Below are 18,359 nucleotides of genomic sequence, written 5' to 3'. Positions count from 1 at the left end.
TAAATTTTTAATTCTATTTAATTTTAATTTATTTATACTTAAATTTAAAGTCATATGTGGCTAATGGCTACTATACCAGATGGCACAAGGGAGGAATGAAGCAAATACAGAATGATCAGAAATCACCATCAATGTTAACACAGAAGAGAAATTCGAGAGAGCTGCTGGTTTACTATCCCTTTTGAGCTTAATTCACAATTCTGAAAGCAACATTGTTCTAGGTCATAACAAATAAGACTTATCAAAGGTGGTCATTTTGTAATTTTATGCTCTCTTTGATGCTAATCTTCAAAAAAGCAAATCAGGGAAAAAAAACTAAAAACAAAAAAAGGCAAATCAGAGAATAAAGACTAAATCTACCTCATTTGGGGAAATCTATGAAACACAAGCGTTACAGGAGAAAAGATACCAACATTCTGCCTGCCTAGTATGTTAAGCCTCATTGGTCTTTCCAAAACGTGCTCCCTAAAAATAAGATTTAATACTTAAGTAGCTACACAAATTGCTTCCAACGTAACTCTACTAGAAGCTCTCTTGACACTTAATATTAAAAAAAAATTATGGCCTCTATGTTTCTGAAGAACAAAAGACAACATAATGGTACTGATTAAAATAAAGATTTAAATCCAGAATCAAAAAACCAAAGCAATGCTACAAGAAATGATGCTTTTATTGCACTCCTCACTGTTGTCCTGCATGATTAAAAGGCATACACAAAAGAACAGCCCGATATGCAGAGAGTTGACTGAGCAGCAGCAGAAGGCAGGAAAAACAGATCACTGGCCAGTTGCCTAGGGTGAGACAGAGGGAAAGGAGGAAATAACTTATAATAAAACAGCTCAATTTATGCAAAAAGACACCTGCTCCCAAATAGCAAAGAGCATCTGTCCAACTATCCAGATGGTATTTTAAAAGACAAAAAAAAAATCTAAAATAAGTTAAGAAAATCAAAGAAATTAGTATTTAAAATTCAGAGAAATATAAAAAAGTCAAGAAAATTATATTTTAAAAGATTAATGAGAAGCGATCAAGCCTACTAGTGTTAAAAACTAATAAAGCCTCAATTTAAAAAGTATGGTACAGGCTCTGGCTGGTGTGGCTCAAGTGAGTTGGGTGCCGGTGTGTGAACCAAAAGATAGTCAGTTTGATTCCCAGTCAGGGCACATGCCTGGGTTGTGAGCCAGGTTCCCAATTGGGGGCGTGCAAGACACAACCCATCGATGTTTCTCTCCCTCTGCTCCACTCTCCCTTCTCATCTTTAAAAGTAATAAATAAAATCTTTAAAAAATATAAATATAAAAAAATTAAAAGTATGCTACTGGTACATGAACATATAGTATAAAAAAAAAGGAAGCCCAGAAAAAGACCAAATATATACAGGAATTCAGTTTATAATTACAAAGCTCACTTTTCATGACTACCAGCAGTGGTTTCAGACACAGACTGATCTTCCCACTCATAGGATCAAATAGATTATAGCGTGAAACCAGGCTCCCTTAACTTTGTGTGATACAAAACAGGAAACATAGTATTCGAGCAGGCAGCTTCAATCGTGCTGTCTTCAGCACTGACCCTTACAGAATTCCAGGAGCAATTCTATAGCGTCCTACCCCCAGCTTCATATGCCATAGGTGAGTTTCATATGCCGCAGAAGTCAGTATCTTGTAATAGCAGCCCAGGACCTCTATGTCCTTGCACAAATCGGGGCGGGGTGGGGGGAGAGAGAGCGAGAGAGCGAGCAAGCAGTGGCAGCAGCAGCAATGGTCTGTGCTTCCCAAGAACTTTATAGTCTCATCAAAATCTTCCCTATCCAAATGCAGTTCTACTCAAGGGTTATTCTATAATAAGCAAAGTTGCCTTATAACAAACTGACATTCCTTATTTATCTTAACCAGAGAAATAGTGAGAGAAGAAGGTAAACTCAAGGTCATCTTCCCACTGAAGAAGAGTTTTATGCCTGGTAAACCTAATTTATAAAAGATATACAATTGCTCAGGTGGCTACTAATGACCATGAAGAAAAAAAATTAAGTTATATCCAACCACACTGGTTAGATTTTAAAATTCTAGAGATACTAATTAAAATGTAAAATATGAAACTATACAAGTACTAAAAAAGTGGTTCTCAAAATATGGTTCAAAAGCCTCTGGGAATCCCCCAGACTTTTCCAGAAGGTCTGCAAGGCTCAAAATTATTTTTATAATATAATTCTAAGACCATATGTATACAGTGGAGTTTTTGAGAAGCTATAGGACCTGATATGCTAGTGTATTTATAAAATGTGTCAATATTATGTTGACCTGCATAACTCAATGAACCAGTATTTTAAAAGTGATCAATGCCTGTTTTACAAAATCATTCATGCACTATTATTACTATATGATTCCAACCATATGACACTGTGGGAAATGACACAGTGGTTGATTCCAACCATATGACACAGTAACAAGACCAGTGGTTGCCAAGAATAAGGGGGCCAGGGGGAGAGGGAGGAATACACAGAGCACAGAGAATTTTTAGGACACTGAAACTGTTCTGTTATGATGCTATAATGGTAGATAACATGTCGTTATATGTTTGTCAAAACTCTAGAATGTACACCAAGAGCAATCCTAATGTAAACTGTGGGCTTTGGGCAATAATGATGTGTCAATGCAGGGTCACTGATTCTAACGAATGTACCATTCTGGTACAGGATGTTCATAGTGGGAGAGGCTGTGCATGTAGGACAAGGCAGGACGTATGTAAGAACTTTCTGGTATAGCCCACTCAATCTTGCTGTGAGCCTATAATTGCTACAAAAAAATAAAGCCTATTAATAAAAAATATACATTGATAAAAAAACCATTTAATCAATGGCTCTTAATTAATATATCTATGGCTCTTAACATAAGAGTATAAAGAGGTCACTGAAATGATTTTAGATACCACGCTATTATTAACCTTCAAGAAACTGCCCTGGCTGGTGTGGTTCAGCAGACTGAGCGCCAGCCAGTGAACTGATATGTCACCGGTTTGATTCCCAGTCAGGGCACAGACATCGGTTGTGGGCTAGTTCCCGGGGTGGGAGAAGGCTAGAGATGTTTCTCTCATACATCAATGTTTTTCTCCCTCTCTTTCTCCCTCTCTTTACTTCTCTAAAAAGAAAATAAATAAATTCTTTTAAAAGGAAGAGAGGAAGGAACTACCACTTCTTCCTCTAACCAGCATGGCTCGTTTGGTTGGGCATCATCCTACAAAGTGGAGGGTCCACCAGTTCAGTCCCTGGTCCAGATGCTTATGAGAGGTGACCAATGGATGTTTCCCTCCCTTTCTTTCTCCCTCCCTTCCCTTCTCTCTAAAAATAAATAAGTAAAATTTGAAAAAATAAAAAGGAAAGAAACTACCACTTTTTGAGTTTTGAAATAGTATCAAAAAATATCCCCAATACATGAAAAAGATGTTAAAAGACTCTTCCCATTTCCAACTGCATGTCAATGGAAGACCAGGTTTTACTTCAGATACTGCAACAAAAACATCATCATCACTACAGACTGAATGAAGAAGCAGATATGAGAATCTAGCTGTCAACTATTAAGCTAGACATTAGAGAGACTTATAAAAGTAGAAAACAATGCCAATCCTTTCAATAAATATTTTGGAAAACAACTATTTTTTTCATAAGGATGTTCTTTTTTTGAATTTTTACTTATTGATTTTAGAGAGAGAAAGAGGAAAGGGGAGAGAAAAACATTAATTTGTTGTCCCATTTACTGATGCATTATTTGGTTGATTCTTGTGTGTGCCCTGACCAGGGATCAAACCTGCATGGTGTATCAGGATGATGCTCTAACGAACTAACTGAGCTACCCAGCCAGGGCCATAAAAGTGTTCTTTATTATGGGTTTAATATTACGGTTTAATATTGTTATTTTGCAATGTATTAATAAATATTTGAAAATGTCTCCATTTTAATTTCTAATATGGTAAAATCAATTAACTCATATAAACAAAAAGTTCTTTAAAGTCCTCAATTTTTAAGAGTATATAGGATTCATAAGACAAAAAATATTCATAGCTGCTGTACTAGAAGACAATATAGAAGACTCTTTAATAACATCAGAGTGGAAGATAGAATCAGAGGCACAGAAACATGGAACAAACTTGACAATTGTAAGAGAGAAGGGGGGAGGTGGGGACTGGTTGAAAGAAGGCAAAGTAATAGTCAAAGAACATATATGCATGACCCATTGACATGAACAATGGTGTGGGGATTGACTGTGGAAATGAGGGGCAGGCTAGATGGAACAGAGCAAAGGAGGAAAAATTGGGACAACTCTAATAGCGTAAACAATAAAATATTTAAAAGAAAAACTAAAATATTCAATGCTCCTATTTTAAAAGTTCAAAATAAAACAATTTGAGTCATTTAAAAAAAAAATATCAGAGTAGAAGAATTGTATGTATGGCACAAAACCCAAAATCATGATAGAAGAGATTGATAAACTTAACTACATTAAAATAAACTTCCTGGGAAAAAAATTCCAGGAACATAATCAAGAAACTGCGAAAACATCCGAAACTCAATGAGACTAATTTCTCTAGGGTATTGTGTAAGTGGCTCCTACACATTAATACAAAAAAGGCTAACAATCTTTATCCAAAATAAAACAATATAAACAAATACAAAGAAAAGTAAATATAGATGGCTCCTAAACAAATAAAAAGATATTCGACTTTTCTCATAAGTTAAAGTTAAAACATTACCAAGGTTTTTTTTTTAACCCTGAAATTGAACACAATCAAAAAGTTCTATATGTATGTCATCAAGGGCATCAACACACACTGGCAATAGAAGTGTTAACTGTTATAACTTCCATGGAGATAAACAGTTATCAATTTTCAAACAAATTTCAAACATATATTGGCCCAGCAATTTCACTTCTAGGAAATGATCCTACAAATATACTTGCACTGTATAAAAAGATGCATGTGTAAGATTTTTGGTTTTGTAATAGTGTTTGTAATAAGAAAAACACTAGAAATAAATATCCTCCATCCCAGGCTGGTATGGCTCAGTGAATTAAACACTGGTCTGCTAACCGAAAGGTTGCCAGTTCGATTCCCAGTCAAGGCACATGCCTGGGTTGCGGCTAGGTCCCCCAGTCGGGGCATGTGAGAGGCAACTGATGGTTGTATTTCTCTCACACTGATGTTTCCTCTCCCTCCCTTCCTTCCCCTCTCTCTAAAAATAAATAAATAAAATCTTTTTTTTCCTTTATTTATTTTTAAATACATTTGTCTCTGCAAATAAATAAAATCTTTAAAAAAAAAATCCTTCACTAGATTAAATAAATCATAGTCCATCCATCTATGGTACAATTTTGTATTCAATTGAGTATAAATATCTCTCTATTGAATAAACAGTAATACTAGTTTCTTGTAAGTAGAGGGAAGTTGGGTGGCCTGTGGTATAATAGTAGTTGAAAGACCTTCTACAGTAAGTCATTTTACGCTGCCTGAAAAAGTGTGCACATGTGTATATATATAAATAAATCACCATTTAGGAAATTGTTAACATTAGGTGTATTTCTATCCTATTCCTATTTCTTTACATAGTTCAGATTACACTACTAATATAATTTTATATGCTACCTATTCTATAACCAAATAAGCATTCTTTCATTATTAAAAACTCCCCATACATGGGAATTCATTAGAATACTCTACCTTTACCTATGTTTGAAAATTTTCATAACACCATGAACTTTTAAAAATGTATCTATAAACATTACATGGCTATATCATATTCAATGTGATAAATATGAATTATAATATGCTTATCCATTCTCCAGCTATTTGGCCTTCAAGTTATTTCCAGCTTTTAACAGTCATTAAACATTGCTACGATCAGTAACTCTTGTCATATATTTTGGTCCATATTTCAGATTTCTTCTTTAGAGTAGATTCCTGGAATTACTAAGTCTATAAATATTTAAAGCTAGTAGAAGGTATCATATTCTATACAGGCTGTACCAGTTTAAAGTCCAACCAAGTGGATACCCATTTCAACAAAAATATTAAGGAATATCTCTTGTTTTTTAATCTTTGCAAACGCAATAGAATGATATAGAGTTTCATTTCAATAATGTTAAACAAAAATTTTTTCCCATGTATACTACTCTTGCATCTTTGTTGTTCAAATTTCCTCTCCTATGCACTTATCTGGGGGTGGGGGTGTATTAGTGTTTTTCTTTCTGATGTTTTGAACTCCTTATAGTTTAAGGATGTTAATTCTTTTCCCCAGTTTATTATTTCTCTGAAATAATAATTTTATAATAATTTTATTATTATAAATAATAAATAAATAAATAATAAATAAATAAATAAATAAATAATTTTGATTTACTAAAAGCAAGAAAGAGAAGCAAGTAATAATATCTTAAGGCTTTAGTTAGAATGATTATTTTGATAGAAAACACTTAATTTGCCTTAGACCCTCGATTTTTACAAATAAGTATTGAAATAATTTTTTTCTTTTTCTCATGTTATTTATTCTTCTGACTTTTAGAATAATCTCACATTTTAGGTTGTATCATAAGAAATATCATGCTGAAGTTGATTTCAGTTCATAGTTTATAAGCTATCTACCCATTGAAACAGTAAGTTCAAACAGAGAAAAGAAAAAAGGTTTTCAGCCTATATGACTTAGAAATCAAAGAAAAAAGCTAAAGGTTTTTAAAAAACATTTTACTTATTTATTTTTAGATAGAGTAGAAGGCAGGGCGAAAAAGAGGGAGAGAAACATCCATGTGTGAGAGAAACATAGGATCCGTTGCCTCTTGCATACCCCCAACCAGGCCCACACCAGGCAATGTGCCCTGACCAGGAACCAAACCAGCAACATTTCGCAACTGTTCGGTTCACAGGCCAGTGCTCAATCCACTGAGCAACACCAGCTATGCTGAAGATTAATTTTAACAAAATTCTATTCTCAAAGCCAGATTCAAACTGTTTTATTTTAGAACTCTAAAAGCTGCTCTGTTCAAATTGTGAAGTTCATGCTGATCATGACTCACATAAAAGGTTATCAATAAATCCTTGTGTGTGTTGTTACTTGAAGCCCAACTAAAATGTTATTTCCCCTTGGAGCCATTATCAGAAATAAAAGTCAATTCAAAGTAATGAGATAAATATGAATGCACATGGGTACTTTATCAGGCAAATTAAAAACCTGTAATACTGAGAAAGTCACTTCATTAAAAAGGAGAAGTAGAGCAATCTACTACTACTCCTTTTACAGAAAAGGACTATGGAGAACCAAGAGAGGAAAGACAAAACAGCATGATTACCTCCCACCAAGTCCTTCGATTCGTTCTCTTTCCTTAGGAAGTTCTGGCTTATGGTCCTGTGTTACTTCCACAGCTCTAACAAAATCATCCTTTGGGTCATCTTGAATTCCAAGAACCACACCTGAGTCACCCACATGTGCTACATACATCTTCATGCCCCGTATGATGACCACACTGGCTGTTGTCCCTGATGTGCTGGGAAGACCCGTCATAGTCTTTGGCCATTCTGCTGTAATAAGAAATAAAATATTTCACTCTTCCAAGTATACACATTAACCTATATTTTATTCTGATACATAAACTGTATCAGAATTAAAATGGCAACATATGCTGAATTAGTATGTTAAAATTTGAATTAGCATTGGAAAAAAAATAAGAAAAATATTTTGAAAGCTATTAAAGGACTTGCTTTAATCCCTTCATCAGTACAGGTTGGGGAAAAAGTAGCTTTACAGTTGTGAGCAGGCAAAACAGAGTTTATTCTTGTATTACTATTTACTGATTATTGTATTATTTAATTTTTATTTATTGATTTTAGGAAGGGGAGGGAGGAGAGAAAGAGAGACAGACAGACATCAATCTGTTGTTCCATTTATTTCTGCATTCATTGGTTGCTTCTTGCATGCACCCTGACAGGAGATCAAACCTGCAACCTTGGCATGTTGGGACAAAGATCTAACCAACTGATTCACTTGGCCAGGGCAGATGTATTGTATTATTTTTCATATGAACAACTGTAAACCTACTTTTGCCCCAACCTGTATATCAATAAATTAATTTTATAAATAATGTAATTACCTTACAACCATCAAACCAATCCTAGGAGAAAAATATTACAGGATAGATTTATTAGTTTCACAAGAAGTTTAGTCCTAACTACATTTAATGGCAAGAACGGTAAGAGTTTTGATACCACAGATCCAGTAGCTTAGCACCTGTTTATTAATCTCTCTGAAAAGATTTTCAAAAAAAGTGATGTAATTTGTTTTTGAAATAAATATTTGGAATATTCATAACCTAATAAATAGTGTTTTTGAGTACTTACTGTGTACCAGATCATGTGTTAAGAGCTTTACATGTATTATCTCAAATAATACTTGGAACAAACCCATGCAATAGATAAGATTATTCCCATTATTTTCATTTTGCAGATGAGAATTCAATACTTTGAATGGTTAACTCGTTCAAGGTAACTGAAATATTAAGTGGCAGAGACCCCATATATTTAATTCTAAAATATACTTTGACTAATTAAATTTATCGTCATTTAAAATTCTGAAATATTCTCTAATATTCAACTACAACGTATGGTTCAAAATAGCAGACTGAGTTCAACACTGACATATTCTCCCCTCCAAAGTCCCACTGAAAGAGCAGGATATAAATATTAGAAAAAGCAAGCCCATACAAGTCATGAAATATAGGGAAGGGTCATAAGCAAATCTGAGGAAGAAAGAAATATGAGATCAGAAAGGACATCCAGGGGTTTCTGAAGTGTAGGCAATGTTATGTTTCTTTCTTACCCAGATGCTATTCATTTTATAATTTTTCATTAAAGTGTACATTTATGTTTTTTGGCTTTTTCAACATATTGTTATGTTATATTTTGCAATTTTTGTAAGTTAAAAGAAAACATCAATTTTGCAGGCACAGGTCACAGCAGACAGCTCCCTAGCCCACCCAGTTTTGGGGTTTCATTACAGATGTCATTCCTAGAAGCTCAGCCTAGCGTATACTGTATGCTTCTTTAGCCTTTTCAATTATTTTGTGGGTTAAGTATAAGCTTTTGCTAAAACCTTTTCTCTTAAAACCAGCTAAAATAGATCATTTCCTGCAGCTGAGAATCTAAATTTTTTAAAAAATCTATTATCATAATAAAGGTAAATGAGGTGAACTCCCGGAAAGAAGGGTAAGCACATTTAAAAAACAAATACCTACAGTATGCAAGTAATTCAGCTGTTTGCAAAAAGCACTTAAAACAAAATGGAAAGGGAAAAAGAGCTAAAAATAAAAGGATATTAAAAGGGACATTACCATTACTTAAATCACATTTTTGGTCAATAGCTCTAATATGTACAAAGAGATATGCTGCAATGATCTAAAAATACTGAATGCTTTCCTTATTCATTTGAAATGTCACCTTTTATCATATGCTACATTTTGCCTCAGATCTATTTCTGAACTCATCCCACTTATCTATTTATAGTATTTTTTAATAATAGGGATTTTAAGTATCCCCCAATTATTCTTTCTTTTCAATATTCTCTTAAATATTTTTCCAGATAAACTTTAGACGCACCTTGCAAAATTAAAAAACAAACCCTGTTGATGTTTTAAACTGCCGTATACAGGGTGGTGCAAAAGTAAAAGTATGTTTACAGTTGTTCATATGGAAAATAATTGAACTCTGTGTTTCAGGTCCTCAAAACTATAAACCTACTTTTGCCCCACCCTGTATGTTTATATTAAGGAACTGACATCTTTAAAATTTGTCTTCCTTAATTAGGCTTCCTTGTTTTCTATTTTACATTTGAATATTTTCATTTTTTAAAATTTACTGACTTTTAGAGAGCTGGGGGGCGGGGGGGGGAAGGAGGGAGAAAAAGAGAGAAACATAGATTTGTTGTTCCGCATACTGATGCATTCATTGGCTGCTTCTTACATGTGCCCTGCTGGGGGACCAAACCCGAAATCCTGGCATATCAGGACAACACTCTAACCAACAGAGTTATTGGGCCAAGGCTTGAATCTTCTGATTTTCAAAAAATGATAATAATAGGTGCAAATTACAAAAGGAGTATCAGATAGTACATGAAGTCTAGCTTAAGTAAAGTATAGTAAGCAAGAAAATATGTAAGAGATACTTACGTACTTACCACATACCAATTAATATATACAGAGTCATTTAACTCTCAGGAGGTAGGTACTATCATTATTTCTATTTTAGAGATGAGGATACTCTGGTACAAGGTTTTACCAAGGTCACACAAGTAATAAATGGAGACACTGGAATTCAAACTCAACCAATATATCATACTCCTAAATCACTATGCTAAGAGTAGTATGCCAAAGTAGTATGAAGATGTAAAAGCTTTCAGGAAAGCAATTTGAAAATGTGTATCAACCTGCCCTGTCTGGTGTGACTCAGTGCACAGGCCTGTGAACCAGAGGGTCGCAGGTTCAATTGCCAGTCAGGGCATATGCCTGGGTTTCATGCCAGGCCCCCAGTGGGGGGCGCACGAGAGGCAACCACACATTGATGTTTCTCTCCTCTTTTCTCCCTCCCTTCCCCTTTCTCTAAAAATAAATAAATTTAAAAAAAATTTTTTTTTAAATGTACATCAGCAGGCCATGCGTGACTAGTGTGGCTCAACCAGTGTGGCTCAGTTGGTTGGGTGTTGTCCAGCAAAGTTAAAGGTTGCAGGTTGGATTCCCAGTCAGGGTACACGCCTGGGTTGTGGTTCAGTCCCTGGATAGGGCCTGTATGAGAGAGGCAACCAGATAGACGTTTCTCTTCCTTTCTCCCTCCCTCCCTTCCCCTCTCTCTAAAAACAAATAAATTTTTTTTTAACTTTTCTGGGTCAACTAATGCAAACATAGCCCCAATACTAGCCTAAGACCCCGTATGGCTCTGAGAAACAACAAATAATTTGATATTAAGGACTGAACTGTGTCCCTTAAAAAAAAATGTACTTTCAAATCCTAACACCCAATACCTCAGAATGTGACCTTGTTTGGAAAGAGGATCTTTACAGAAGTAATTTATAAAGTTAAAATAAGATCATTATGGTGGGCTCTAATCCAATAATGACTGGTGTTCTTAAAAAAGAGGAAATTTTGACCCAGGGACACACAGGGAGATAATCATGAGAAGACAGAGAGAAGATAGCCAAGTGACTGGAGTGATACATCTACATAAAGCAGGAAATGCCAGGAATTACCAGTAAACACCCAAAGTAGGAAGAGAGGCAAGAAAGGCTTCTCCCTCAGACCTTTTAGAACACAGTGAAGGGCCCTGCCACTACCTTGACTTTGGACGTTTAGTCTTCTAGAACTATGAGACAATAAATTTTTGGTACTTTGTTAAGGCAATTCTAGAAAACAAACATAATGATATAGAGGAAACAACTCAAAGATTTGAGGAGATAGGGATCTTAGATTAAACATATTATATGCAGACAAATCCCACTTATCCAACCCAAGCAAGGTTCAGAAGGCTCTCTCTTCAACATTATTCTTAAAGAAGTAACTAGGTAAAACACAAAATCTTTTAAACACATTTTATTGACTCTTCCCTGTAGGCAAGGAATGCTAATAATAAAAGAGGCTACAATTAAAATGGGTTCCCTGATCTCTGTGGGGATGGGAGAACCCTGAGGTGGCAGAGATCAGACAGAAGTTAATTACCCAAAGCAGTTGGCAGGGCTACCTAATTGACAGCAGGGCACGAGAAAAACTGGATCTCTAGAATGGTCACTCACAAGGCCTTATTTAATTCAAAAATCAAAAACAAAACACAAAACAAACAAAAAAAACTTACTAGTTATTAACCTTCTAAGTGATACGTGGCCATTTTCACATGTAGCTGTATACCAAAGAGAAATACCCACATAGAGTAACTACTGAATGAATGGCTCAAAGATAATCCTGGAGCTACATAACACAACTACAGTCCATTGGTCAAGAGTCAGGTACTAAATATGATTTTGACTCTAGCCAGCTTCAAAACCAATGAACTGTCAAACCTCTCCCACAGCTAGTTTAGATCCCAAATAACCAGAACAACTAATAGCTTCCATTCATAGCTCTTAACTGAAAGGTCAGGAAGCTTATTATGATCAGAAAAGGCCAAGTGCAAAACTTTGAAGCACCCCACCAATGATTCTCTACTCCAAATTAGTAAATTAGAAGCATTATCACATCTCTAAAAGAATCACAAAAGTTGATGCCACCATTAAAACATGGTATCAGGGATGGTGATCCTATATATTCCATTCTATAGTTTGACTATTGCAAAAGTCTGACAGCCTTGGAAAATTACAATGGATTATAATCAAATAGTGATTCCAAAGGCAGCTGCTGTTTCTGATATATTCTCTTTACTGAAAGAACAAATATAGTCTTGGCTACCTGGTATGCATCCAGAGCAGGGGCCTGATGAAACTGCTACCTAGATTCATGGAAGTATCCAGGTTTCTGATCTTTCTGAGACCCATTTCTTCAGGTTCACTTTTTCTTTTTTGCATGAATAACTGAAAGAATTTCTTTTTCTTGAAACAACATAAAGGAAACTGCCAACAACATATGCCATGATCCCCAATTATATTATAGTATCTATCTCCTACAAACAAGGGAGTTCTCCTACATAACTAGAATCAACCATCAAAATCAGGAAATAAACATTGATACCATACTACAATCTAATCCATAGATCGCATTAAAATTTCAATTACCCTAATATGTTTTATAATAAAAGGATAAAATTCAGATCCTTTGTTTTTATATATATATTTTTTCTTTTTAGAGGAAAAGAGAAACATCGATTTGTATAGACACTTCTCCAAAGAGGACATACAGATGGCCAACAGACATGAAAAAAATGTTCAACATTGCTAATCATCACAGAAGTGCAAATTAAAAACACAATGAGATACCATCTCACACCTGTCAGAAAGGCTATTATCAATAAATTAACAAACAAGGGTGTGGAGAAGGGGGAACTCTTGTCCACTCTTAGTGGGAATGCAGACTGGTGTAGCCACTATGATGGAGTTTCCTCAAAAAAATAAATATAAAACTACCTTATAACCTAGCAATTCCATTTAGGGATGTATTATCTGGAGAAACTCAAAAACACCAATTCAAAAGAATATATGCACCCCCATGTTCATTGCATCATTATTTACAATAGCCAAGATATGGAAGTGATCCCAGTGCCCATCAGTGGATGAGTAGATAAAAAACCTGGGGTATATATACACCATGGAATATTCTCAGCCATAAAAAAGAATGAAATCTTACCGTTTGCAACAGCATGGATAAAACTAAAGGTATTATGCTCGGTGAAGTCAGTCAGTCAGAGAAAGACAAATACCATATGATTTCACTTACACATGAAATTTAAAGAACAAAATAAATAAACAAACAAAATTGAGACTCATAGACACAAAAAACAGACTGACGATTGCCAGAGAATAGAGGAGTAGGGAAGCTGGAGGGGAAGGGTGAAGAGATTCAGAAGTACAAATTTGTAGTTACAAAGCAGTAACGGACATTTAAAGTACAGCATAGAAAATATAGTCAAAAACACTGAAATAGCTATGTATGGTGTCATGTGTGGCGGCGGCAGGGTGGGGGGCACTTTGTAAAATATGATTGTCTAATCACTATGCTGTACACCTGAAAGTAATACACAAAATAATACGGAATGTCAACTGCAATTGAAAAGTAAAAAATACTTTCTGATGAAATCAGCATTATTAACAAATGTGGCATTCTGTTTTTGTATAACAAAATGCATGAGTACTTAGGAGATCTGCATAATTCAGTGATCCAATATTTTCCAAATGACTAATACATCATGTCACAAAATCACACATGGGTAAAAAAATTCCATTTGAATCTTGCAAGAGAAACCAATGGGTTTTAATGTAAAATAACAAAAAGTTCATTCATAAGGTTTCAGATTCCATTTTGACTAAACTTAAGAAACTACCACTTTGGTATAGAATAGTTACAACTTTCTAAAAGGATGAATAAACTATTCCTCCTTTCCCTACTACGTATGTGAGGCTTCCTTTTCTTTATATGCTTCAACCAGACAAGACAGTACAACAAATTGAATGCAGAAGCCAATATGAGAATATTTATTTCAATATTTCTTATTTTGGAGGAAAAAAAGGTGATTATTCATTTAAAAATATATTAACATGTTTATTTTTAATAGATTAATAATTGTTTAATTTGTCATATAGTGTCCTGGCTGGTGTGGCTCAGTGGACTGAGTGTCAGCTTGTGAACCAAAAGGTTGCTGGTTCAGTTCCCAGTCAGGGCTCATGCCTGGGTTGTGGGCCAGGTCCCCAGCTGGAGGCAAATGAGAGGCAACGATGGTGTATCTCTTGCACATCGATGTTTCTCTCCTTCTGCCTCCCGCCCTTCCCCTCTCTCCAAAAATAAACAAATAAATTCTTTAAAAAAAATTTCTCATATGGTAAGATAGATGTAGCCCACATAGAAGCTCTTTGGGGTCCTCAATAGTTTGAAAGTACAAAGGGTTCTGAGAGCCAAAACTCTGGGGGAGAATCACTTCTATAAGCCCATGAGTACTACAAAAGTAGAGAGAAAGGATGGATTTTTTCATTCCAAAAGAAACAGAACTTTCTCTTTTTTTAAGATTTTACTTATTTTTAGAGAGAGAGGATAGGAGTGAGAAAGAGAGGGAGAGGAACATCAATGCTTCGAGAGAAACATCGTTCGGTTGCCTCTTGCTGGGGGGGAAGGGTGAAGAGATTCAGAAGTACAAATTTGTAGTTACAGAGCAGTAACGGACATTTAAAGTACAGCCTAGAAAATATAGTCAAAAACACTGAAATAGCTATGTATGGTGTCATGTGTGGCAGCGGCAGGGTGGGGGGCACTTTGTAGTGCCCAACAGGGGACCTGGCCTGCACCCCAGGCAAGTGTGACCAGAATCAAACTCGTGACTTTTTGGTTAGAGGGATGATGCCCAACCCACCCAGTCACACCAGCCCAAGCTAGTAAGAAACAGAACTCTTCACATTAGAACACATACTGACTTGTGGGACTGAGGAGTAAATTTTTCAGTTTTCTTCTTTGGGAAGAGGGAGAGAATTCAAAAAAAGGAAATATTTCACTGTACCCTGGGATAAAAGGTGAGTAGACTGAGATAGAGATGTGTACAGCAGATAAAATTAAATAGGGAGTCTGAAGTTGGACTGGGAAGGGCTTGGCTTGTGGCCTGTACTGTTGACTATTAACTGCAGTTTGTCCTATAGAAAATGAATATCCATCCATGAATTTGGGACTGAAGTACTTTTTTTTTTTAAATCTGCATCTCCTGTGTCAAGACTTCTATATACTCAGCATATTCTTTTTTTTATTCAAGTTTTGAGGATGGAGTACAAGGTTTAGCTGTGGAACAAAGCAGACTTTGACATTTGCCTGGTACGTAAAGCTCGGAAAGCTTGGTTCAAAAAAAGTGAACATACATCAAAAAACAGACACATTCACATTTAACAGCATGGTCCCTGCTTTATTAAGAAATGCTCAAGGAATTGTATTTGTACTTTATCCTTTCAGTTCAAACACATGGCAAATTTGTGTTGCTTCAAGAGAACAACTATATAAAGAGGACTCTAAATAACTATTTATACCTAATCTTCCTCTATCTTGTCTTGCTGTCCACTCCTAGCTGTGCTGCAGACAACATAATGACATATTTCTGGAATATACTGCAGTGCTTTCAGCTCTACTCTGCCTACACAAAAACAAAACAAATCCATAATAGGGGCCTCTGGGATTGGATGGGAAACGCCTCAGACACTGGTTGTTCTGAGTCAATCAAATTATTCTTGGCGGAAAGCCAAGTAAAAAGACTGAAAGAAGCTCGTCTACAACTCTATCTTTTAAAAATGTTTTATATTTGACTTATCTTTACATCCCCCCCCCCGTGTCTGTGTCCATCTGCTAAAAATAAATTATGCTACTATAAACAAGAGGATTTTTTTTAAATGACAGAAGTATTATCTTTTAAAATGACTCATTCATTCACTATAAACCTGTATGATATAATATGTTGGGTAGAGACACTGGCTGCTTTAGAAAACATTTAAAGCTTAAGTAAAACTACACCTACACCGAATTTTTAGATATTATGGTCTGTCTTTCCTTTTAGCATACCAGTAAATTCCCCTTATCTCTTGATACTTTGACAGGCTGTTACAACTTACAAGTACTTTTTAGTAGAAACTGTTGAGAACTGACAGCATACAGGTAAGGCCGACTACCCCCAAAACGTGTACTGTACCTTTTAAAAGTCCTAGCAGAGTTTAAAGTGGGGTCAGTCTAAGATGTAACAAGGCATTCCGTGCTTTTGTTTTTTCATAAGCAGCCCCAGCATAAAGAGCCTAAAAACAGTTTATGATCAACAAAAGCGAATTCCTTACTAGCCTTTAAGCCGCTGCCTAAATTAGCCTACAGTTTACTCCAACTACCAGTGACCTGGGGTTAATTTAGAGAGCTGGCACCACGATAGAAGACAACCGATAGGGACAAATCCTTCATGAGCAAAATGATAACAGAGTCTAAAGGAATACGCTAATTCTTGCCCGCTTCCATCGCGTGGCCCAGGTAGCAAACCTGTCTTCAGTTTTTGACCAAAATCTGGCGCCAGGTTTCAAACACATTTTCGCCGGCTGCCACCAAGTGAAGCGGCGGAGGGAGAGAACGGCTTCCCACTGATCCTTGGAAGGTGGAAATACTGCGGGGGAGCGGTTGCAGGGAGAGAGCAGCAATCCTCTTTCCCAAGGCCACTTTGTTTGCCCGAACCTCCAACCTGGAAAGGGCCATCAGACCAAGAGCCTTCATTTCCACCAATGTACACTTTGATATAGAGCTCTCGGTGCTCGGGGCCCACGGGGCGCTGGCGCTATAAAAGCCCTCAACTGCCTGAAAAAGAAGCGAGCGCCAAACAAGCGCAGGAAACTTACCCAGTTTCTTCCACATGGCGAGGTGACAGGCGAGGAAGCCCTTGCGGATGGCAGCACAAACCTTCGCCGGCTCGGAGGAGGTGAATCCCTTCTGCTTCTTGATGAAACCCCATAAATGCTCCCGGGCAAACTGTGCCGCCTCCCGCCCGCCGTGCCCGTCGCACACGGCAAAAAATGCCACAGAGGAACGGCGGCGGCAGCTGCGGCCAGGAGCCGGCGAGGCCCCGGCATCCGGAGGAGGGTCGCAAGCCTCTCGGGCTGCCACCGCTGGGCCTTTCCCCGAGACTTCGCCGCCAGGAAGAGCCGGCTGTGACGGCTGCGGAGGCGACTGCTGAGTAAGCGACAGCCGAAGAGAGGGCTTTTCTTCAGCGGTCGGCTCGGGCTCCACCACGATTTGAGTAACGTCCTCCATGTACTTCCTCCCGCCCTGGTCTGAGAAGACGCTCACTCCCAGCGAGTACAACCCCGCCATGGCCGGCTGGCGGGAATCCCGCCGGTCCCACGCAGCCCGCCGAATCCGGCGGCGGGAGACGTACTTGGCGATCGCCGGCCAACTATTGTTTATCTTCGACGACGCCGAAAGCGGGGAGGGGGCGGTCCCGGAGCTGGGGGTGGGGAGGGGCGCGAGCTGTCGGGACTTGCCCGCGAGCGCAGGGCCAGAGCGCTAGGGTAAGAAGAGCCGAGCAGCTGCGCCTGCGCAATACGCTTCCTCCGCCTGCCCGCGTCCACCACACAAATCAGACGTTCTCCCAGCTGTCGTCACTCGGCTCTCTGAGCCCGACCAATCGGGACTCGAGTTGCGGCAACCCGGGCCTCCGCCCCCAACCCTCGCCCCTCCCTTCAACGGCCGCTCTCAATACTCCCAGCCCGGGCACCGGGCCCGCTGCGAAGTCTGTTCACTTTGCCTTTATATTGCGTGTTTGCGTCTCCGAGTTATCGGGACACGCTTACCACTTATAAGGCAATTTGGTCTGTCACCTTTTTACTAAGTCCTCCTGATTGTAATGCAGCCTCCTGTCCTTGGCGCTAGGCTGCTCGCCTTGCGGGGAAAGCCGTGGAGGCTCGGGCCTCCCACGAATCTAGGGAGAAAGATCTTACGTTAAGTGAAATGGCGGGAAATCTCACTTGGGAAGGTCGTTTGTAAACAGGCTGGAAAAAGCGTGCCACTCTTGAACTGGATATGGGTGGGTGTATCTGACTGGGAGTTGAGGGAAGCAATCTAGTTTGTGTTGTGGAGAAAACTTGGGCTGGTTCCACCATCAGCTGCACGGTCTCGTTTCTCATAGCTAGGTATGTCGGA

The 18,359-nt window shown here is 37.7% G+C and overlaps 1 protein-coding gene across 2 annotated transcripts in view; it reads right to left on the bottom strand.

Annotated features, from left to right (window-relative positions):
* Positions 1–17,720, bottom strand: part of PPM1D (protein phosphatase, Mg2+/Mn2+ dependent 1D) — a 39,982-nt gene extending 22,262 nt beyond the window's left edge. Inside the window, exons 1-2 of one of the 2 annotated variants that reach the window (XM_054574852.1) lie at positions 17,060–17,720; positions 7,332–7,557 (exon numbers count right to left, since the gene is read on the bottom strand). In XM_054574852.1, coding sequence (XP_054430827.1) covers positions 7,332–7,557; positions 17,060–17,531 — 698 coding nt within the window. In that variant the 5' untranslated portion in view covers positions 17,532–17,720. Of the gene's footprint in view, positions 1–7,331; positions 7,561–17,059 lie in introns of both variants that reach the window. The other variant, XM_054574851.1, reaches the window with a different exon arrangement.
* Positions 17,721–18,359: the final 639 nt, after the last annotated feature.

Source organism: Pteronotus mesoamericanus, unplaced genomic scaffold (assembly GCF_021234165.1).
Source record: "Pteronotus mesoamericanus isolate MK-2021 breed Mesoamerican mustached bat unplaced genomic scaffold, CSHL_Meso_final contig_269, whole genome shotgun sequence".
Lineage (NCBI taxonomy): Eukaryota > Metazoa > Chordata > Mammalia > Chiroptera > Mormoopidae > Pteronotus > Pteronotus mesoamericanus.
Note: the sequence above shows the minus strand (reverse complement) of the source record. Positions and strands in the feature narration are given on the sequence as shown.